Source organism: Argopecten irradians, chromosome 10 (genome assembly GCF_041381155.1).
Source record: "Argopecten irradians isolate NY chromosome 10, Ai_NY, whole genome shotgun sequence".
In the NCBI taxonomy this organism is placed as follows: Eukaryota; Metazoa; Mollusca; class Bivalvia; order Pectinida; family Pectinidae; genus Argopecten; species Argopecten irradians.
The window spans coordinates 18,700,824-18,726,414 of NC_091143.1; the positions used below are offsets into that span (position 1 = coordinate 18,700,824).

The 25,591-nt window shown below is 34.8% G+C and overlaps 1 protein-coding gene across 5 annotated transcripts in view; it reads left to right on the top strand.

Moving 5' to 3' along the window:
• LOC138333323 (dual oxidase 2-like) overlaps window positions 1–25,591 on the top strand; it is a 50,915-nt gene that overhangs the window by 14,809 nt on the left and 10,515 nt on the right. For 2 of the 5 annotated variants that reach the window (XM_069281623.1, XM_069281625.1), the window contains exons 2-22: window positions 5,056–5,142; window positions 12,192–12,353; window positions 12,680–12,864; window positions 13,556–13,775; window positions 14,173–14,339; window positions 14,776–14,869; window positions 15,291–15,414; window positions 15,745–15,856; window positions 16,494–16,587; window positions 16,798–16,967; window positions 17,600–17,784; window positions 18,442–18,572; window positions 19,441–19,602; window positions 19,887–20,003; window positions 20,934–21,142; window positions 21,456–21,641; window positions 21,919–22,141; window positions 22,413–22,506; window positions 23,351–23,532; window positions 23,892–23,970; window positions 25,164–25,187. In XM_069281623.1, coding sequence (XP_069137724.1) covers window positions 5,056–5,142; window positions 12,192–12,353; window positions 12,680–12,864; window positions 13,556–13,775; window positions 14,173–14,339; window positions 14,776–14,869; window positions 15,291–15,414; window positions 15,745–15,856; window positions 16,494–16,587; window positions 16,798–16,967; window positions 17,600–17,784; window positions 18,442–18,572; window positions 19,441–19,602; window positions 19,887–20,003; window positions 20,934–21,142; window positions 21,456–21,641; window positions 21,919–22,141; window positions 22,413–22,506; window positions 23,351–23,532; window positions 23,892–23,970; window positions 25,164–25,187 — 3,007 coding nt within the window. Of the gene's footprint in view, window positions 1–5,055; window positions 5,143–12,191; window positions 12,354–12,679; window positions 12,865–13,555; window positions 13,776–14,172; window positions 14,340–14,448; window positions 14,497–14,775; window positions 14,870–15,290; window positions 15,415–15,744; window positions 15,857–16,493; window positions 16,588–16,797; window positions 16,968–17,599; window positions 17,785–18,441; window positions 18,573–19,440; window positions 19,603–19,886; window positions 20,004–20,933; window positions 21,143–21,455; window positions 21,642–21,918; window positions 22,142–22,412; window positions 22,507–23,350; window positions 23,533–23,891; window positions 23,971–25,163; window positions 25,188–25,591 lie in introns of those variants that run through there. The other 3 variants (XM_069281624.1, XM_069281626.1, XM_069281627.1) reach the window with 2 other exon arrangements.

Sequence of the window (25,591 nt, forward strand, 5' to 3'; positions counted from 1 at the left end):
TTCTAGCCAAATCACGTCTCTGTAAACGACAGCCTGCTTTCCGTGTATTTCGCCATTTGTTATGGTTGGATTTCGCGGATTCCGCACGCGCTATGTAACAAGCGTTTTGATTGGCTCGGACTCGTCGGATGATCACCAGCGCAGGCTATAAAAGGGGGTGAAATCGGACGAAAGTCAGAACTCATTTGAGCTCCCAAACGAGTGGTCGCCTCTTCTGGCCCTAAACTTTGGAAAGCCTTGAGTCTCCTCAAACCAATGACCTAATAGTGGTTCAAGATGTTTGAGCTTCTCCGTAAAGGGAACTTAACGTTCCAAGGGGAATAACTCTTATAGAGTTAAGTTACAAAGCTCTCAGAATATGAGTGTTGTCCGTTGGCGAAAACGGGGAAACGTCTCCGTATTCGGAAACACTATTTGTAGATGGAAGCACCTCTGTCTATAGACTCATTACATATTCTTATCTAATAATTAATGTTTATTATAATAGCTTTTATATAGTAGGTATTTATTTCTCCATATTCGGAGCATTATACCAGTATAGATGGAAGCACCTCCATCTATGGAAATGTTCAATATTCCAATAATGTATTCAAGAATCTAGATCAGTATTTAGTGTAGAATATTTGTATAGCCTTTGTAGATCTCGATGTATCCAGTACCTGTACTTTGATAATTTGTGATTATAATAAATCATAAGTTGATTTTTATTCCTGACTTTGTTCTTTTATGGAGTAGTGCTAGGCTGGAACCGAATCCCTTATATATTACTTTTACTTGGCGATTGCTGAAATACGCAACCCGCGCAGAAAAGTTACAATACCAACACCAATAACATACCCACATTCTCCAGTATACCAACATCAATAACATACCCATATCCTCCAGTATACCAACATCAATAACATACCCATATCCTCCAGTATACCAACACCAATAACATACCCATATTCTCCAGTATACCAATATCAATAACATACCCACATCCTCCAGTATACCAACATCAATAACATACCCATATCCTCCAGTATACCAACATCAATAACATACCCATATCCTCCAGTATACCAACATCAATAACATACCCATATCCTCCAGTATACCAACACCAATAACATACCCATATTCTCCAGTATACCAACATCAATAACATACCCATATCCTCCAGTATACCAACATCAATAACATACCCATAACCTCCAGTATACCAACACCAATAACATACCCACATCTTCCAGTATACCAACATCAATAACATACCCATATCCTCCAGTATACCAACATCAATAACATACCCATATCCTCCAGTATACCAACATCAATAACATACCCATATCCTCCAATATACCAACATCAATAACATACCCATATCCTCCAGTATACCAACATCAATAACATACCCACATCCTCCAGTATACCAACATCAATAACATACCCACATCCTCGAGTATACCAACATCAATAACATACCCATATCCTCCAATATACCAACACCAATAACATACTCATATCTTCCAATATGCCATTATCAATAACATACCCCGCCTTTCTAGATACTTTCACGGATCTATATACCCACATACCTTTTCAGCCTCTCTACAATATGATAGTATATAATCTAAATAAACGCATCCTTCCTCCTAAAGTATCCTTATTCTCCACCTCATTTAACACATTTAGCTCATTATTCCCATGAGCAGTACTCAATGCTAACCGATATACCTACACCCACCCAACATACGACATATTGTATACTTGTATACACCTAACAAACATTCCTTTTGAGGCGTAGCACTCGTGAACGAACGTTTTAAGAAATAGGATTATCTCGTGTACCTGGAACAACTTACAGTGTAAACATATTAAATTGTCAAAAGACCGCTGAATTAAATCTACATGTACTTCCTCATTTCATTTTGGGCCCTTCTCCGATATCACCGAATTATAATGAAAAGATATGGGGTATATTTCTGGAGTTTTTTCTTTCTCTTTTCTCTTTCCCGATTTCAGAAATTATTATCACATGGACACGGCAGTTTGTCGATAAGAAATGTTTTTTATTTATGACAAAAGAAGCAGCATACATGTAATGAAATGATCACATCAACCTACCACAAGATGTTTTAGTCTGTGAAAATATCGGTGTTGTCTTGGAAACACTTTATTCTCTTTATTTGGGAATTTTTAAAATGTCTACAGCACAAATCATATGTTACAACTGCCTTTCAGACGTTATCATGACAACCAATATTTAGCATGTAACGATTTAAATAAAAAAAATCTGTAATAAATCGATTCATTTGTAGCTAAATGAAGCTAAATAAATCAATGAGATAACTGAACCTTACAACGTTTACGTTGAACGTGCCACAGTTAAGATAATGCGGGGACACACACCATGCAGCGTTGTATTCAACATGTTATTGTAAATGGAAAAAGTTTAAAACAGGTAGTGAAATGAGATACTTCAGACAACAAACAGGCAATTCATAGCTTTTATCTCAATATGCATTCTCTACACAGCAGAAAATCACTTCCTCTAACGGCCATTTGGACATTTATTTTTGTCGTCACGCTTGATGGCGTGTCTATAGACCCTCTATTGTAATTATTTAACTTCCTGGTATATAGGGTCAACGTGACATCTTTTATATTTCTATTTGACTGACTATCCCTAAACACAATTTAGGTGCTTTGTAACTCGATAATTTTAATAATGTCGAAAATTTTGCAAATGCAATCGAAAATTACTATCTTAGAATGACAACCGTCATACCGTCAAACCGTCCCGTGGACCAATTGAAATGAAATAGATAAACAAATAAATAACATCCTCGGTCCCATTGTATGATAACCTATTGTAACACATTGACGGAGTGAATCGTACCTTGTCTGTTGGTTACTTTATCAATATCATTGCTCTACAAAGATAATATAATACGAATAAATGAAAAAAGAACTGAGAACTAAAAGCTAATTTAACTATAAAGAAACTGAAAGCATGAAGAAACATAACTGAGTTGCTAGTAGTTTTGATGATACCATGTTACCATTCAATGATTCATGCATTCCTTTAAACACAGGTGTGATCCTTTGTAGAACTACAAATGTTTAAACGTTTTTTGTTTGAATTCTGAATCTTAATACAATATACGACAATATAATACACAATTGATATAAAGGGAAATCGAAACAAGTGTCTAAGACTTATTCAAATCTATCACCTTTGTAAATGCGTTACTGTTAATGCCAGTACAGGTTGTGTTCCTGGTTGAAAATATAGCAACATAGACACACATTATGACGCCACTTCCTAGTAAAACATGTGGCACACCTATGTTTGGATTAAAACATGATTCGTTACGATTTGATTAAATATTTATTGTATTTATTTATTTAAGTATGTTTGCTTTCAGTAAAAACACATTCCATTGATAAGCCGTGGTTTGTTATACCAGAATATACATTGTACAATTATCTACCATTAACAAATTTAATTCAACATATAAAAACGTACTGTAATACAATCACCTTATAGTTCAAACATCCTGGTGGATAATCGGCCTGGGTATGTCAACTAACAATTGTTTCAGAAGGGCAAAAGTGTCACCATTGTAAGGAAGATCGTTGATAATGTGCCTTGGTCTAGATACTTCAGAATCGATTTATGGCGTAATTATTGTTCATATTTACTTCATACACAGTCACTATTAAGGTAACTTGCATTTTCATGCGAAATCCTAAAAAATGGTTTAGTTGCACTCAGCACTAAGGGAGTAGGACGACTGGTTTGCTGGTTGTCATTTTAATGTGTTCGGATATGATGTCCAATAGTATTGGCAATACATAAATGTAATAGAAACAAAAACGTAGAAAATGACGCAGACAATAAGATAAGAAACACAGGAGCTCGCATACATACATGCACACACATTCACACACGTGCTCACAAAGAAGGAATTGCTACTTCTTACATATTAATCCAATTAAATTTGTCCAACTGCACAGATGTAACAATTTTGTGGTATGCAAGATAATTACTTGATGATGTACTTACCTTGCTGAAGAAAGTAAAGCTTCTTAACAATACCTACCTTATTTTATTACGTGTACACATAAACTATAACGATCATTTCATTTGTAGCTATTATAGATATTCATTATAAGGATGCTTTAGATATAGCTATGAAGCACACATGTGTTTAGATACTCACTATAACGATTAATTTATTTACTGATTTTAAGCACACGTGTGTTAAGATATTCACTATATCGATTTATTCATTTACAGGTGTTAAGCATACATGTGTTTAGATATTGACTATATCGATTAATTTATTTACAGGTATAAAGCATACATGTGTTTAGCTATTCAATATAAAGAACTATCTATTTACATGTATCACAAATATTCACTATAAAGACTTTCTTATTTATAGCAATTATAGATATTCACCATAACGATAAACTTATTTATAGCAATTATAGATATTCACTATAACGATAATCTTATTTATAGCAATTATAGGTATTCACTATAACGATTTACTTATTTATAGCAATTATATATATCCACTATAACGATAAACTTATTTATAGCAATTATAGATATTCACTATAACGATAAACTTATTTGTAGCAATTATAGGTATTCACTATAACGATTTACTTTTTTATAGCAATTACAGATATTCAGTATAACGATTAACCTTATTTATAGCAATTATAGATATTCACTATAATGATTTACTTATTTACATCACTTATAGATATTCACTATTATTCTATTATGGCCCTTTCCAGAGGGAACTGTTCTCCTATAGTGTCTGGCGAGGTATAGTCCCCGAGTCGAAGACTAATAAAAGTACGTCACATGACATTCATTATGACGTCATATATTTGTTCGCGTGCTCATTCCCTGGATATTCCCCGTAGTCAGGTATAGTCTCCCGTATTCAAGAAGGACAGGGAACTGTCGCAAAATTGGTCATGGCTGTTATCCAATCGCATTCCTAGTAATTATCATGTGATGTACTAAAACAATTTACCTATTTACAGGTTGTCAGTCTGATCACGAGGAGATCGAGTACAGTCCCCAGGATGGCTGGTACAACAATCCTGTCCACATAGACTGGGGCGCCATCGGTAAGTTCTAATTATCCCGATGATGTTGGTAGTTATTTCCCGTTGATTCTCATTAAACAAATCCCGTTATGTACACTGTATATTATGTATATTGTTTCTTTTTCGTCTTTGATTATCATACTTAATACTCACGTATTCATTTTTTCTTGCCTTCATTGGCTTGAAAATATTTTATCAGTCGCTTCTGCTTGGCTGATAAGGGGGTATTAGAAAAAAAGTCAAAATGATGTTGAAGATATAGAAGATTGAATTAGAACGATGAATTTGAGTAGTGTTTATGTTTTCGAGACATAACACGAAAACAAATCTGAATGTACTCTCATTAGAAACATCTTCGCGATTTTTGTATTTGCGATTGGTAATTAGAGTTGACTCAGAATTGAGTTGATGTCAAAATAGGATACATTGCGCGTTAAAAACTGGGACAAACAACTAATTAGATGTCGGAGGTCTTAACATAATCAAAGCGTATACAAATAATTAAACATTTAAACCTATTAAATGTATCAGCCAAATGCGTAATGGAGTAGCTAAATGACCATACAAGTGACGTCATACATATTACCTTAAGTTCAATATAGCGGACGAGCTGACGATCAGTACAAACTTATTTCAACAGTACACATGTAAATGTATATAGTATATGAAATACGTTTTCATTTATAATACTCATTTTTGAAACAAGATTTCACCTCTACCTTAGAGAGTAAAAAGTGAAATCATACAAAATGAAGAAAGCTTTTTATTGGATACTTCAACATTCTGAATTTCAATAGAGATAGAAAAAGTTCAAACATGTAAACACTAAATAATTCTGTTACGCTACATTTTCCACTGCCATCAATATCCAAGTCCTGGCTTCACAAGCATTGATAACAAAGGTATTAATAAATTATATATACTACAGTAATCTGACTTTTTTAGTAAACCTGATATAATTGTACGAAGCGATCTATGATTAATGTTTATCATTGTAAAAACCGGGGAAATACAATTGGCACTTGACCAGCTCAAATTATTTCCTATCAGGCGAGTAAATAACTAATGATATCTTTTATTATCTATAAAAATCCCCTGTCTCTCCATACCCGTGAAATCCTAAATAAATGCTAGTTGTCATACTTAATGATTGTGTAATCTGGATATTTCTTACTACAAGTGTTACAAAATTTTATTTCATTTAAATGCATTACACACATATAATGAACAGTACCAACATTTTCATTTTTATATTACAACATGGACCAGCATACCAATGAGCTACACATGTATATTCAATATTTGCATATTACAGAGCTATCTGCACATGCGGGTAGGTATTGATTGTGATGTCATGCGTTTGCTATAGCGTAACGTCATACTTTTCGGAGAAAATAACATGAATTGCGCCCACAAAATAATGACGTAACAATCGATACCTACCCGCAAGGGAGCTAACTCTGTAATAACAAAGACGGAATATTTTGATACTCTACATGAAATTGAATGGCCACCCCCCCCCCCCCCCCCAAAAAAAAAGGATGACATTTACTAATAATCCATCATGTGGATTAAAACAAGACATAAGGCGTTCCAACAAGTCAAACCATTGTTATAAACAGAATTATGTGTAGCATAAGTAGAATAATTAAATATTGAGTAAATGTATATGTATCCGATACATCTCTATTGAATCAGGCCAATAACTATGATGTAGAAACGAATCACTGATCTCTATTTGTCCTGTCTCCGGTTTGTCAAACTTTTATGTCCTATAGGTTCTTTATCGGGATTGACACCACTTAGTACTGTATGCTATTTATTAATGCAATTTTGCGTAGTTAGGCGGGGGTAATTGCCAGGATAAAATCTAGAAAGGTATATGATGTGGAATCCATTTCGACCAAGGGATACCAGTCTATTTCTCTGTAAATTGTTAAATTTTCATCTATCTGTATTAGGGTTGAATATGGCTTTGTCATTGAAATAAAGAAGATATGCCCATATATGTCAATTACGGTTTTAAGCTACATAAAATTGTTAAGTTATTCAGAGAAAAACACACTTCAAATAGTTTGCCAGTTCCCCACCTCCCTCCCCCCCCCCCACATTTACTGTGTTTGAGCTAATGATGGCCCACAAGCATACACGCATATACGGCGACGGAGTATTTTATACATGGGTCAAATGCTGTTGACATTCAGCCTCAAGGCCACAAGGAAGTGACCGAATTAAGCAGGTGGTCGTTATACAAAGGTCGCTATGACAGTTAGTGCAGGGCCGTTTTCGATTATACGGTTTGACTGGTTGGACCTAGTTGTTCGTCTATTAATTACAGACGGACCGGATGATTTTATATTGTTTTCAGACGAGCTTTGGCAAAGCCCTCACAGGCCTGTATAAAAAAATGCAGGTCCGTCAGGATTTATACTTTAAATAATGACTTTCACCAACGGTCGAACCGGTTGTTCCGAATAAACGAAAACGGCCCTGTATTTGATTGACCCTTCCTCCATTGGTATGGAAGTTCTGCTTTTCCCACAATACGTCAGCGCCTGTCTGGCCTAGTTATTACCACATACGTGTGATAAAAGGTTTAGCCATCGAAAGATCAGCCATCGAGTTATAACCGATAAAGCATTCCAAGGTTCTATTCATCCGTGACAGACATCCACTTACAATGTTATAATTTGTATACAATCAAACAAAACACAACGCAAAGGGATAAATCGTTTTCAGTTTGATTACAAAGTCATTTAGAGGCCATACCCACATATACACGTATTTTATCATAAGAAATATATAATGAATGAATTGGTAATATTCTCTCTGGTCTCATATATTATTACATAAATGTATGTACCAAGACATGCTGTCAGATTATTTTTAGCTTACATAGTTCGTGGTCAGACCAAGTGTCGAACCCGGGACCACTGAACACAACCTAACTAGTCACTGATGAACGACCCAGTCCTGTTCCATCACTCATTTGTAACCTTCTAGCTCATTAAATAAAATCAGGCAGCTACATGTAGATGAATGGCTTCGCGGAGTGTCGGGGAACCTGTATCAGGCAACATTGATAGGGTCTGGTTACCAGGAAAAGTTAAAATAGCAAGTTTTGTTACAAACCCTTTAACACTACTGTTGTTACTGTCATCTGCGTTGACTGGAGTTGGTTGACTGTGTGATCACACTTTGTTACAACACTTACTGTAAATACAGTATTACTTATTTTGATTATGGTTATATTATATAAACCGTCTTGAATTCTGCTCATTATCTGATATAGTTGGTGATTTGTGATTACGAATAGAAATCAAGTTTAGGATTAGAAATAAAGTTTATTCCCTGTAAAAAGGAAATGATAATCGTGTGTCCACTTGAATAACGACTATAGGTATATTGTTTTAAGAATATAGCCATTGTCTATGCAATGCTACGAGACAGGAACGTTATCTGCTTTTGTTTGTTTTTAATTTCTGAATTAAATTGGGGATGTTTAGAACCATAATTAATATATTCCCTATACAAAGGAAACGATATTCCTGAACTTATTTGTATAATGGCTATGGGAAATGGGTTACTGGTCCACTCTAGTGTTGTAAGTGTATAGCCATTGTCAAGTCAATTCAGTTAATTAATTTAGGAATCGCCTACCTAGATCAACGGAAAACACTACACTTACACTATGATATGGTACAATAAAGACTCTGCGTCCTTGTATACGTTCTAGATAACATATGATAACACTACCTAGAAACAGTATATCTCTGGAATGTTCTGGGTTATATCAGTATGCGTGTATTTTGTAAAGTATCCACACATAACTAAATCATTTAAAGTTTAGGTTATGATTTGAAATTTTTTTAACATTATATTATCCATGGAAAATATATGAATTTACACCCTATTTTAGAAAAGCTCGAGTCTCTAATCATATTCTTTATTTGAAATAGTTTCACTTAATTACCGTTTATGAGCTAGATGATTTTTCGATATGGGATATCGTAATTATAGTCATTAAGATATATGTGTTGTAACCATCTGTGTCCGATGTGCGTGACTTGTTACAGTGTTCAGACACTAAGGGTTATAAGTACTGGAGTTAATGTAGTTATCGCCATCTTTATTGTTGTGTGACAACGTTGGTGTACATACACTGGGTGTCATTGCTGTCTAATTGCATGTAAAGACCTCGACAACCAAAAAGAACCCATTCTTTCTCTATTAATTCTTTTGCTGTGATTTTTTTTGTATTTTATGCCCCTCGACCACCACATATGTGCTTAAAACAAATTTCCACCCTGATGCTATTAACCTTTCCCCAATCCATTCCAAAAGGATACAATTTTGATGGGATTTGTACTTCATACTATCAATGCAAATTGACGATGACACCAACAAGAGTTAATCCTTTTTGCCTCGTTCTTAATAGCGTTGTAACAGATAGGTATTTGTAACGAAGAAACAAATGACGCAAAAAAAAGTATAAAGAAAAAACGTATTTATTTCATTTACTACTTCCTTCATGATACAGCAATAATTCATAGCATTCCAATCATAGTTGCCTCTATCAACAAAATACAGGAATAACCTGATTTCTTATATATGTTTGAAACATTGATTTACAATATCTTATAAATTGTATATTTTGCCTACTATTATATATGGATACGGCGTTCGGTGTAGGTGGTGGATAATGATTCAGGATTAACTCAAGCATATAACGCCTTGTTGTAAGGAAAACCAACCGAAACACATAATATATAAAACATTAGTCATAGGTAGCAGAGCAAAAAATACACCCTGCTGATAAATGCACAATCAAAATGTGTAAGAAATGTTGAAATTGAGAGGACATTGTAATAAGAATGAAACTTGATCACGACATTTAATGGTTACTGTAACAAATATGTGGAAGAATCGTGACACCTGAATGATGAAGATTCCTGTTACCTCCTCCTATTTTTAGTAAACTGGGAAGTCATGGGTGGAAGTTAACCCACGTCAATACCAACTAGCACTATAGATCAGATCTCGGCTGATTTTACTTACGATAGAAAGGTGTCGATGTAAGTCCCTCTTAATTTATGCCTATTGATCTTGTTGAGGATTTAGGTATAACTTCAAATGTATAAAGCTTTGTTATAAGGACAATCAACAGAAACACATAGTATATAACCTTAGTCATGGGCAGTAGAGCAAAAAATACACACTGCTGATAAATGCACATACAAAGGGATCAGAAGACTGAAAAAATAAGGGGCCATTGTAATTAAGAATGAAACATTAAATCGACATTAAACAGGTGACTGTAACAAATATGTAGGACAGTCGTGACAACTGAATGATGAAGATTTCTAATACCTTCTACTTTTAGTAATCTGGGAAGTCATGGGTGGAGTTAACCCACGTCAATACCAACTAGCACGGAACCTATAGATCAGATCTCAGCTTATTTTATATACAATAGATGAACAGTCACTTTTAGTTTATGCCTACTGATCTACCAGCGTTATTTCCCTTCGTTACACCCCGTCAATACTGAGTGAAACGAAGGGAAGTAACGCTGATAGATCACAACTTACACCAGATGTTTATATGTTTTCTAATAAAATCCATTCTTCCTGATCAATATCAGACATCTTGTGCTTCACTACAGTGACCATGCTATGACATTATAGAGACCGCAGAACCAAATGATTTCGCTATATACGATATATTAACGTTTGCCACTGTCCAGGTTAAATGGAGTTTTCAAGTCTGGTCACCTGTCACTAATTTTGAAGAATGGCATCATACCTGTGAATAAAAAGAAATATCTACCATCTTGCTAAACTTTTATGTGTGTGTGTGTGTGGGGGGGGGGGGGGGGGGGGGGGGGAATGGGGGGGGACAGAATGACACTTGACAGAATTTTAAAATGTCTTTACATATTTTACATCTACATGTATTGCCCAACCCACACATTAAACATTTGTCTGATGAATGTGACTGTGTGTGTATATCCTACTAGTGATCGCAACGCCACACATAAAGTGTAAAGATACCATTGCATAAACCAAACCAGTCAAATAAAGTGTTTAGAAATGACCGTTGAAATGAAAGGGACATTATTAATGTTTTACATGTTCACATACAGCTATGAACATGCACAAACTCATAAAAAACTATTTAATGTGGTATAAGTGACTAATCTTATTCGCACGACACAGGTAAAAAAATGACTTCAGACAAAAAAGTTTCTTATCAGGAACATACGGAGAAAGCAGTTTAGATTTAGGCCTGCGCCTTTGTTTCCAGAAATCGGAGTCAGATCTTTAATGGAACAAAAATAATTATAATGATAATAGCATGATTAAGGCTAGGGCTTGGATTAGCCATACTATCTACTATAACACCTTGTAAAGAAGCTATTTATAGCAGTGATTGTATGGTTCCCGGAATGTATTGTATTCCTTTTAAATGAACTTTTAAAAGTAAATTCAAAACATACAAAGACAAGATAAATGGAAGCAATTTTCGACATTGGCGGTTAAGAAAATTTCAGTGTCGCCCTGAAATCACAAAAGTGCATATAAGTATTTAGTCACATTACTCGAGTTATGTGATTTGCAGATTTATTGTATTAGAAGTACCCCCTGACATGCAATGTAAAATGATAATTATGAAATTCTTGAGTAGGAAAGGGAGTAGTAACGAGATTAATTATCTTCAATTTATCAGCCGCATAAAGAGGATATCATTTTGCAAAAATGACGACTCTAACCCTATATATCCGAGAAGACTGCGAAGTGGATCTCAAAACGCTATTTACCATTAAGTACTGAATACATATGAACCATATCTGGTCAAAGACATCATAAGGGGATACAAATACTCAGTAAATGAGAACTGGAATTCTGTTAGATACATGGAGTAATATCAATAAAGGAGTACGTAAAGCGACCAAATAGTAGCATGTGTATTAAGGAATTTTGTACTTTGATATATTATAGGATACAGTTCACTAAAATGTATCTTTATATAATCACATTCTGTATCAAAATCTTTTGTATCATTTCCAGATGGACAGTTATTGCGAAGATCGTCTCCAGTATATGCAGATGGAGTGTACCACATGGCAGGACAAAGCAGGCCGAATCCATTCACAATTAGTGAAAAGGCCCACAGTGGTACGCCGGGACTTGGCTCGGCCAGAGGACGAAACGCAATGATGGTCTACTTCGGTAAGTCTTTTGGCTATGTTTGACAATGGGTTGGTTATGTATTGTTCTCCTTTGTTTGTCAAACTTTCTTTATTATATAGATTTTAACTTCTGTTGGTAAGAATGTCTTTGAATTATACATGATAATATATAACAAGAATATTTGTAAACTGTTTTATGTGTAAAACTGTCATAATAAATATGTCAGAAAATGTAAATGCTGTCATTTATTGAAAGCTACTTATCTTGGTAAATCACCATTTTGATAAAGACCCAATGTCTTCACACGTTTCACCTACATTTGGCAGTGTAATCGTATTTACATTTTGGTCTAATTTAACCTACAGGCCAACAGGTTGTTGAAGAAGTTTTGGACTCTCAGAGGCCAGGCTGTCCTCGTGAGTTTGAGAATATCCCAGTGCCTAAGGATCATCCCTATAACCCAGAAGGAAAGGACAATCTCTTTATGCCCTTCCTGAGGACTAGATACGACGCAAGTACTGGGTTTTCCCCAAATAACCCCAGACAACAGGTAGGGATCAGCAAAACAATAATAGGGGTCAATATAATACTAGGGATTAGAGGAAACAATCCAATGTTAGCAGTGAATGAAAAATTCATTAGATTTGTATTGAGTTGCTAAAACTCCAGTATATGTAAATTGTTTAATAATTTTAAATGCATTTAACTCGAACTAGTTTTGTTAGTATTAACTAATTCCACATTGATGAATATTGATGTTCTTACTTTTAAACGATAAAATCACATAATATAATTTTGTAAATCTACCTGTCTTTGATTTTGAAAATTGGATGCTATCGTGGAAATATTAACTATTCATTACCAACACTCATGGTCATAGCATTATTGGCATTACAAGAAGGTTAAAACAGTATGGAAATTATTAAGTGATAAAATTACAAGATGGCTAAAATATCTGTATTTCACAGGCTACCGAATAAAATGGAAATAGTAAATTTAAACTATTAAAAAAGGCGAAAAGTATATGTATTTCACAGACAAACAAATTAATTGGATACAAATAAATAAAACAAATTGCAAGTAGGCTAAACATCTGTATTTCACAGTCTAACTTATAAAATGTCAATAATGAAATAAAGACAAAGTACAAGAAGGAGAAAATATATGTATTTCACAAGCAAGCTAATTTAACATACAAAAAAGCCAATAGTAAAATTAAAAAATATCTTTGTTTGAATTAGCTGAACGAGATCACGCCCTACCTGGACGGTACATTGATCTACGGTCCCGCCAGAGCATGGACGGACGCCATCAGAGCGTTTAAGGACGGCAAACTGAAGGCAAGAGACCCAAACGCGACAATCAAGGACAGCTTTCCAGCAGAGAACACAATCAGGCTGCCGTTCGCCAATCCGCCAGCTCCAAGACAACACTTACTACGACCTGTGTCAAGGTTTCTAGGTATGTAAATGTGTGTCCTCGGTAACAGAAAACATTACTTTATTGAAACGCAAAGAATATTGCATTATAAACTAATGTAACACCCTTTAACACTGATACTTGCTATTTGTTAAGTTAACTTGGAGAGAGGAACGTGCGCTGTTACATGTAAACTCGGATAGGCGAATGTAAGATGTTACCTGTAAAGGGAACTTTGGGAGATGAATGTGATATGTTTAATGCTAAGTGGACATATAGATGCGATCATGGTTTGTTACGTGTTACGTGGACTATAGTGATATATAACGTATGAGGTAAACTTAGAAATGAAAACACAATAGATAAGTACAGTTGATGCTAAACTCAATATTCGGAATACGTTGTATTTGAAGACTAAATATCAAATTATTATTTTCAGCAATCGGTAACCCAAGAGGAAACGAAAATCCTATGTTGCTTACATTTGCAATACTGTTTTTCCGCTGGCACAACAAAATCGCAGAGGATTTGAAAAGAGAACATCCAACATGGGGAGACGAGGAACTGTTTGAAGAGGCCCGTAAATTTGTCATAGCACACCATCAGGTAAGATGGTCCTGAAACTGGTCACAACACACCATCAGGTAAGATGGACCTGAAACTGTCATAGAACACCATCAGATATATTTAAGATGGCCCTGAAACTAGTCACAACACACCATCAGATAACATGGCCCTGAAACAGGTCATAGCACACCATCAGGTAGGATGGCCCTAAAACTGGTCATGGCACACCATCAGGTAAATTGACCCTGAAACTGGTCACAACACCATCAGGTAAGATGGCCCTGAAACTGGTATTGTATCTTATATTCTACATTATGGCCACATAAGTGTGGCCAAACTTAAGGTTCCATAGAATCGCACATGGGATATAAACACCAATCCCACATATCCCTGACTAGGATAAAATTTGGAAGCACATATCGCACATATTTATCTTGAAAATATATAATTTGAATGTTGCCATTATTCCTTACAGAATATTGTGATGTACCAATGGTTACCTTTGTGGTTGAAGATCACTAGCACCGGGGACACCATTGATATCCCACCATATCTAAAAAATGACACACGTATGTAGCACCATTGCAATCTATTGAATGAATGAATGAATGAATATCTTTATTTCTTCCAACATATGAAGATAATTTGTTGGAATATATTGTGATTCGGGAAAGCATATATTATATTTACCAAATCCGAGTATCATCTTCTTTTACAGAGGTTTTATATATAATGCAACTGCAGGAATATTGTCTGTTTTATGCAATAAATGACATGTATATCAATTGTCTGAGTGCTTTATTTGACTAGATTCATATATACATAGTTCATTCTTGTCACCTGCTATAGGAAGAGATGAATGGTCGCTTAGCTCGTTGTTACGTTAAAATCCGTAAACGACATCATTTAATATAGTATTATTGCTTGTAAGAAAAAACGATAATATTGTGTGTTAAATAACGCTAACGTTCTTTTGTCTTTTTATTTAAGAATGCACGGAGTATTGTGGTTTCAACGGTTATAGTACGGAAATACACCCGGGCATTACACAAGAGTTCCAAACAGCTGCCATGAGGTTCGGACACACCCTGGTCACCCCTGGACTGTGGCTGAGGTCAGTTCATTGACTGTATACTATCAGCTTACAAGCAAGGGATCATTACTTAGGGTGGTTGATACGTTAGTTTGCTCGTTAAATATACACTGTATATTTTAAGAGTGGTATGAATGCACTGCTTCATTCTCATTTCCATGGGTTCAACATAAATAATAACATAAATTGCATTAATGCGTCTTTTATGAAGAGCTACCATTACTAAAATAGTAGTATTCCACGAGGGTGCTGAACGCAATTTCATTCATGTGATAAAATAAAAGAAATGATTTTGATGTAAACAGTAAAACAATGACGATCATTTATAATAATATTTGTTTGTTTTTATAGGGGACCTCTCCAGAGTAACGGAGATTGTAACTTTAGAAAAGTGAAAGTAAACATTCAAGGACTTGATGAAGTTCATGCTCTTCGTCTGTGTAATGCCTACTGGAATTCACAGGTCAGTTATTTTTGTTTAAGTGGAGTATAATGTTGGTATGTATTTCTTTATCATATTTCGGTTTTATAGCTTTTTACAAAGTTTTCACTTATATATAGTAATTTTGCAATTAAAATCCAAAACTAGATTCCCACAAATTCTACAAATGTCTCAAGCTATACATTATAAACAAATCTATTACGTTTTCTGAACAAACATTCGATAAAAGATTCAAGGTCACTCGAATAGATTATGGAAGTTTTATCACAATTTTGCATTCCAGGTGATAATTAGATATATTTGTCAACGCAAAATCTTACCAATTACTCTATGTTGAAGGATCCATCTCATTCTTGTATGTCCCCACATTGTAATTGAGTAATTTTCGCGAGAGTCGGTGCCTACGTATATTTAGACCGCTTATAAATTATCGGAATTACAGTATAACTTGTCAAATCCGCCCCTTTGTCTAATCCGGATATCAGTATATTCCGGAGTAATTGTATGACATGTTCCTTCTTTAATTCATTTTAATTAAGATCTGTATAATCCGGAAGCATGTCTATCCGATGTAGACAATTTGTACTGTAGATATATTAAACTTAACACAGTCTTGTTTGTTTTGAAGTAAAACTTGATTTGGCCATATTCTCTACAGGAGACGGTAGAACCCCAACTGGACGACCTTGTGAGAGGCATGACGTCAACTCTGGCTGAGAAAGAAGACCATATAATGGTGCCGGATCTGCGAGGTTGGCTTTATCATTTTTCGTCTGAAAATATTTGGCTCGATAGTTATGTGAGGAATTATTTATTAAAACAATAACAATGATGCATTGATTATTATATTTTATTAAATGATAAACATAGCTTACTAAATTTATGAGATCCGATAGAGTTGTTTCGAAGGTTCTTGAGCATGAAATCGTAGAGAGTATAACTTTTTCATTGTTTCACTATAGACCACGTGTTTGGTCCCCTCGACTTCTCTCGCCGTGACCTTGGCGCTATAAATATCCAGCGGGGCCGAGATCACGGACTTGCAGGATACAATGCTGTCAGGTTAGCCTACGGTCTCAGCGCCAAGTCCACCTGGAGGGATATCAATCCCAGTTTGTTTGATCGACTGCAGGTGAGTTTATCGTCTTAATAAATCTGTATGCGAATTAAAACAATAAAACGAAATAATTAAAAGTGACAATGGTTAATGACCAATCGATTCGTCATACATTATTTAAGGTTTAATACCCTGTTTAAACTTGTGATTTTTTGTAAGCCCATACCACTTCTTAGGTGTATTTGAACATAACACATAGATGCTAAAAGTGTATAGGCATCGGACCTAACCTTAGGTAATACTGTTGAATCGTAGATTGTCGAGTTGTTTGTAAGATCAGAACCTAGTACATGTTATAAACTTTAGTAAACATAGTGACTTGGTTATTTGGTGACAGAAATATGCATCGAACCCTGTTGACTTACTGAACTGAAATATACATTTTTCGCATATTTTGTCAAATATTACAGACAGGAATCTTCGAGTCAACAGTAATACCTAAGATTAGGCCTTATGCATACACACTTTTTTTATCAATTTAGTTAAGTACAAGTGTTCCCAAGTGAAATATAGTCATACAAAATATCACTATAGTTTAAACAGGGTCTAAAACCTTAACATTACCAAATTTCGTTTCGAATTAATGTACTTTTACAAATAATGATAATGATTATTTACAATTGGAATTTTGATTACGTGTTTAAAAGGTATTGCAAGACCTCCAATTGTTATATGGAAACACGACTGCCCCAGACGAGCTTGATATTTTCTCCGGTGGACTGTTGGAGACTACCGAGGACGGACCTGGCGAGTTGTTTACCGCCATTATGTTGGATCAGTTCCTCAGAATCAGGCATGGCGACCGGTTCTGGTTTGAAAACATAGATTCAAGGTAAACTGCTAATAACATATATTTATATTCTCCGAGAATCGATCACTCGTTTCATATGAATATTTATCTGAATCGTTCACACGGTTTTACTTTGGTGTTGCTTACATTTCATTTTGCTAAACTACCACCAACAACTTTAGAAACGAAACAAGACATCCATTGTATGTACCTGTGTGTATCATTTCCTACTATAGTTATGATAGAAATGTATGAGCTTTTTGTGGCATACCGTAATAAGACTATGTCCACGTTTTTGATATTCATGTGATTTTGCGAACATTGATACGGTAGCGAAGATTTGATACGTAAAGTAACACTCATGGGTTTTTTATCACTATCAGCTAAAAAGCAAATTATCTCTTCGTACAAGTAGTGGAAAATTAGTTTTTTTGTAATACATTTTCAAGATACACAAGGGCGATAACTTGTTAATATCCAAGTGTGTTATTGTGTACAGTTTTATTACATTTTACATCTTTTGAAGAGATTAGTTTAGAGAGTTGATAACTTTATTGATACCATATTAGTTTGATAGTATACTATTTGCTGTAAAATCATTGAACATATTTACATGTAAATGCCATTTATACGTATGAGTCGACGCGATATAAATCACTCGGATAAAATTAATCTCCTTTCCTATTTTTCTCCCTACAGATTTCGACGATTTTCCGACGATGAAATTAGGAAAATCCGACAGATCACACTCCGTGATATTATCCTTAACGTGACCAATGTTCTAGACTCGGAAATATCCGCCGATGTTTTCCTTCATAATAATCTAACAGGTGCGTAGCTTTGGTTAGATAGAGGGGGAGGTGAATGGTTAGAATGATTAAAATTAGAAGGAGCTGGATGGGAGTGATATTAGAGGTAAGAATCGGCTTGTGAGTTATTTGCCGTAAAATCTTCTTAAACCAAAAGATAGACTTATACTAGGCTATACTGAATATTCTGACAAGAACATGAACGAGTGTAATTTACCTAAGATATTTTATAGGTATTTCAGCTGAGAATAGGCTAATTAGCCAGCCATCGTCGTTTCGCATAACCTCGTTCTTGAACACAAAAATATCCCCAGTCTGAATTTCTCAAATAAATCTTCTTGTCATACGTTTCCGTTATATTAAAACATGCTCCACCGCCGACAAAACATACACCAATCATTTGAACAGTAACTGAACTGTTTATATGTGTCTAACTAACACAAAATTGCATATAAAATAATTTATTTTGTTTTTGGTGCAAGCACAATCAGTATAGAGCATAGTGCCATGGATTTTTTTAATTAATCATTTTTAATATATATCTGGTGGTTATAGTGTGAAGTAAGTTACTTTTGTAACTGATGAAAATAGAGGAAAAATACCATTCGTCAGTGGTGGAGCATATTTACGATATGTTACATGAATGGGCCAAGTTCTTTACTGCTGATGGCTAATTAAACAAGCGTTATGATGAATTTATGTTTTACTTTGGTTACAACAGTCTCTTGTTTAATTTGTGCTTCTAATTTATCAGACGGTCCTTGTATAATAACAAATATGTATGAGGTTGTGTGATATTTATTGAATTATAATCTTTTACACAATTGCAATACAGCACTATGATAACTTATATGCCTTGACTTTTCAATAATCTGTAATTTATTTTCAGACCCTTGTGGCCAACCTACACAGCTGGCAGCTGATACGAACAATAAATTCGAAAATATAACTGTTATTGAGAACTGTACTAATCTACAACACTACGACTACTTCTACGGCAGCGAAGCTTCATTTGCCCTCAGTTTTCTGTTTCTAGGTCTATGCGTCCCCGGTAAGTAATTATTAATTTTCTCTAATCTAGAGTAGTATGACGGATGTCGTCCATTGAAATTATTTGCGTCTTCAACACGCGTTAATGTCAATGAACCTTTTTGTTAAATTCTCCATGCATGTCTATTAGTAAAAACATTTTTTTAAAAATAGTTCTGCTACATTCTTCTATGATTGTAATGATTAGAGGGTATATCTATATTTAATAAAGGGGAATAACTTCTTTCCGTTTTGTGTACATAATAAAATATGTAAGCTATATTTCACTGAATCTATCCTTCGTAGGAGCGATAGGTATTATGATACTGATGGTGAAAATGCGTCAGAAAAAAATTCAAGAAGCCAGAAAGATCCTTGCACCAAAGCAGAGAGCGAAGAGCAACGACCCTAATTCATTCGAAGGTATTAAACACCTAAATTCAGATTTAATGAAAGATGCAGGTGAAGTTTAAGTGGTTTAAGACAACTTTCGTTTTGATAGATGAACAAATAAAAAGTTGAATGATAGACTTTCACTGTTGATAACGACGGTTGTATATATCAATAAAATAAAACGAACATCTGTTGGGCAGTGGTCGATGTTTTTTTATGGCTTCCCTCCCTCCACCATCTTAACCTGACATCTCCTCAGTTCTTCATATGAAGTTAAACTAATCAAACCAAACGAATCTCTGGGACCAAACAAATATATTTTGTTACATGCATAGTTCGTTAGATATGTATGACAAACATGGTTGGAACTTTGACGGGTATTAAAAATGTTTTAACCACAATTCTTTTTATATAGAACAAACAACTAAATAATCTTACAAAGACCACAGTGCTAAAATTTGTTAAAGCTGTCTAATGTATTATTACAACAGCTGAATTCATAGGGGTTAAAACTCTATCCTGGTTGCAATATTTATATACAGGGGCAATTTCAAAGGACTTTGTTTTCCCCTATATCTTATTAAGAAACACGCTTTATTAATTTAACTATCATTTCTGTATACGGAATTTTTTTTATATTACGGCTTGTATGAATATTATTTCCTGGTATTGTCATTAACATTAAATGCTTCAATCAGTGGATCCTTACTGCTACTGAAAATTAAGACCATAACTGAGATGCTAACTGATCCACCTGTGGAATTCTGTCTTTGCATATTACAGAGTTACCTCCCTTGTTGGTAGGTATCGATTGTGACGTCATTATTTTGTGAGTGTAATTCACGCCGTTTCCTCTGACAAAGCATGACGTTACGCTCGCAAACATGATGTCGCAATTAATACCTTTACTGCATATTACACAATTAGTACTTTAATCCAAATACCATTGTATTGTTCCAGCTATTGAATGGATGGGGCCTACAATGGGAGAACGAAAGGTCAAGGTCAAGCTTGACAACGATCGGAAAAAGATACACATCAATGATACTAGGCGTAAGCCATTGCGTATGTTGGATCTGCGTAAAATGAACGCAAAGGTCCACTTCCGGAAATCCAGAGACAAACTGAGAAATACAATATCTGTTCGGCTCCCGAACGAAATCGATTTGGTACATATTCTATATATACATACATCTATAAGAATCTATAATCATAAACATGTAATATGTTTTTGGGAATAATAGAAGCATCTTTGTGGAAAAGCAGAAGCTCATAAACCTCACTAAAGATTTTTTTATACATATCGGAAATAGAAAAAAAGTCAATATCTTTAGATATTCCCGATATTTCAAAGCTAGAATCATTCACTTATGACTATGTAATATAAAGGTCATTAGATCGTAAACAACTAAATTGAACATGCCGGATGTTACATTCGTTTCAGTATTTTTCACCATGTTGATATTCGTTTGGTGTTACCAGGTTTTACGATTTATTGACGAGGACGAGCGTGACGCCTTTGTCACCCAGTTAGAGGCTTTCCTTCAGGGGCTTGGAATCAACAGAGAGGTGCACGAGTTTGACGAGAAAAGTGTTCTGGAGATGGCGGAGACAAAAGAGGAAAGACAGAAGGTTCTAGATACGTTCTTCCGTGTCATCTGTGTTCAGGTATGTCGTTATGGGTGCATACAAATTCCTTTTTGTCATCCAGACAATTAGTGCTACTTAAGTTTGAATTATGAGCCCTTTGAGCCTCTCAGGGATTCATCTTAGCTTTCTCATTCTTAGTCCAGTCGTATCGACACACAGCTTATTAAACCAGTCTCCAATGGACGTAATATCTTCTTGTTTCAATTCAGTCCATTTACTCGGTTTTGTTTTTTGCATACGTTTATGTATACATGTAGTTCGAAATAACATGAAGGAGAGTTTTATTTGATGTTAGGCATTTGACCGGACTCCAGGACAGATGAATATTGGCAATCTCAGTGCAGAAGACATTAACAAGGTCCAGAAGATACAGCTAACCAGAACCGAATTTGCCGAGGCTTTAGGCTTGAAACCAACCTCTGTGTTCGTGAGGAACATGTTTCTGCTGGTAGACTCCGATAATAACAATGCGGTTAGCTTCCAGGAGTTCCTCGATATGTTTGTCGTCATGTCTTCTGGTAAGATATTAGAGGTCAAAAGTCAACACAGATATTTCAATTAATTGAATTACCTGTTTTGTGTCATGTCTAGATTGTAAAATTGTATTCGATGATTATTCATATTTATATTTATCTGTTAAATGATTTGTTATGTACTCTATTTCTGTTCCCCGATTTACCATTCTTTTTAATATCTGACAATGAAATATTCTGAAATGAAATGCATTTCGCCGTTTAAGAAAGAAAACACTATATCAACTAACGATTGTTGTGACTATTTTGACCCCAGGTGATGCCGATGATAAAGCTATGCTAATGTTTAACATGTACGATCTCCGTAGACGAGGCTACCTGACACGAGGAGAATTCGTTAAGATGATCAAGTGAGTGATATATATATACACATTTCTCATGTCTAACTACAGTTTTCATATTTATTTACCTGTTTAAATTCATGTATCGTGGATTTGTAACGGGCAGATCATAAGGTAGCCCAGTCGGTAGATTATCCAGCTAATGTTCGGAGGTCCCGAGTTCGAACCCCTGTCTCCCCGCTTTACTTTCTTGTCATTTCAACCATTTGAAGTAAATTGATATAATCTTTATAGGGGTGTGTAGCGAAGTTGTGAGTACATTGATGTTATTGTCTTCATGGGCACTTGCAGAAAGTAGGCAGGAATGTAACGGAATTGGACTGGTTCGGTCTGGTTTGGTCATATATGCATGCGTTTCGTGTTGTACGACAGGGGATAACTCCACAAGCTCGGGTTTCATGAGACATGTTCCTATCTTGATACCACAGTTCGTTCGAACTGTTTAGTTTGAATTCAAATCAAATTTTATCATTGAGTTGTCCGAAACGTTTAAACGTTTTACTGTGTTTGGTGGAGTTTGTTTACTTAATAAATCGGATTACCGATGTGACATTTTGTTTAGCCCATTAACCTTTATCTAGCTGCCTCCACATCGAAAAATTCAGGTTCCAGGTGTTATTGACGTGACATGAGAAAAAAGATGCATAATAATACAGTACCGTCGATGATCCGAAAACTATACGAAAGGGTCATTTTCTGGATCGCTGGATACAGTTTACGTAGTCAATAATTAAATGTATTTCCGTTCAGATTGTGAGTTTGCGTCCGGATTAGCGGAAGTCCACTGTACTTAAAAAGATTTTTGTCACCTTTCGGAACTTAATTTTTCCTACCATATTGTTTTAATTTCTAGATCTCTGTTGGACCTCTCTGATCAGTCCATTGACGACGGGGAAATGAATAATTTAATTGACACCATGTTTACTACAGCTGGCCTTTCACCCAATCAAAATGTCGATTTGAATGCTTTCAAACAAATTTTCGCCTCGGAAGAGCATAAGCACACATTGGAGAGCGCGTCACTAGGAATAGGAAGTAAGTTTCCGTAATTGACATTATTTTTAAATTCATATAATTATTCTTGTAAACACGTATTTCATAGGAAATCAGTCGATTATTCTATTGTTTATTTTCGCAAAAGAAAATTATGTTTTCCATATCAACATGAATTAGGAATCCCCTGCCTAACAAGCCCTCTGTGCACAAAATAACAGCTATATAAGCTTTTTTTTTGTATAATTTCAGCTTGAAATTAAAATGCAAAGCATTTCCTTTATGATGTTAGTTGTACCACTGAAGGCACATTTAAACTCTTCTTAATCAAAGACTGGGCCAGCCCATTATGAAATTTCAGGGATGAATAAGTTAATCCCATTATTTATTGTTTTCCCTAGCTATCGAACAAGCACCAACATCTGCAAAAGCCAAAATGGGGAGACGAGCCAACCGGGACAAGTTTCTAAAAAGCTACAGGTAAAAAAAAATTAATGGAAAACAATTCATCGTCGAAATACATAATGTATATTCAAAAGCTCACATATAGTATGCTTCGTTCATATACGAGTTGCACTCCATACTTATTTTCACTTTCGCTATTTGTATTATGGTAAACGTGTATAACTTTAAAGCGAAATAACTATTGTAATGTTTTGTTGAGGGCGGAAAAGTAAACATCTGGGATAGGAAAGCACGAAAAGAAAACAGGCAAGGTCTAAATGTTTTAAAGTTAACTTGATTTTTATAATGCCTGTCTATTATAGGTCTTTCTATACAGAGCATCATCTAGATGTTATGGCTTCTAGCAGTAGCGTAGAAAACCTTATAAATTCCCTAACAATTTGTCCCATTATACAATGTAGTATATAGAAGTTGTGTTTACTCGTTTTCGTACGTATTGCTATTTAGCGATCTTCTTACATTTCATTCATACATATTGTATAGTCCTTAGCAGCATCCAATTATATTTCCCCTAAAATAATAATGTATCATTCAATCAAATTCAATTAGTTTATTCTCTTTTATATCATTTATTCTAAGGAAATGTTCCCTTTTTGAAACAATACATCAAAAACAATTTGCTTTGCTATGAAATTGGATAAATCCCTTAAGATAAATCTGACAATAGGTAGAAAACATAACAATGTAATAAACATCTATGTGAAGCAGGGATTGTAAGATATTCGGACTATTTAATCGGTTAAAATATGTGTCTAGTATATTAATCATACTCACATCACATTTATTTGTTTGTGACACTGCCATTTTCTTTTTTGAAAATGAAGGGACTTTATCTTTTCATTATCTTTTTTTCTACTGTAGCCATTGCTGGAATACCAAATAATGGTTAACAATATAAAAATGAGTGTTGATTTCAATTTTTGGTATCTAAAGAACGACCTACTTATATAAAGAAGAATGTAAAACACATTTTTTGGCGACCTGCAATTTGGTCCTATTTAAACTGCAAGTTTTACTAATTTCTTAAAAACTAAAATTTGCTGGAGGAACAGGACCAAACTTAAGATAGCAAAAATAATATTGTGTTGTAATAGTAATGTTCGTTGAAGGTATGTGCATGCACAGTGTTGCTACAATCACGTTTATTGATGAATATCTATTTCCATCTGGTTAGTGCCATTAGTTTGACTATTAAATGATAATTTCAGAATGGGAAAAAATCTAAATGACGGGTAAGAATGGATACAGCTTTGACAATGAATGCTTCTTTAGAAATTATATTACTGGTGTGTTTTCTTTGCTACGTCTGATTTTTTTTTAATCACACAGATGAAATGGAAACCCAACTATATTAGTATGATAACAAAATATTTATGTAACTCACATTCGTAGGAGATGTGCTTGTTTTAACTAAAACGATATATGTATTGTTGATGAATCATTAAAGATAGGTTTCGCTGCATGCCCCCTCTGAATTGTTTTCCCTAGTGGTATCCTACGGTACTGCCGACTCCATTCCCATTACCTCCTCTTTGTTGCCGATTTACTGATTTGGCGAAACCTATCTTTATTTGGGATTAACTGTGTTAATTTATTATAGTGCTATTAAAATATTAAAATCATTATTGAACTAGAA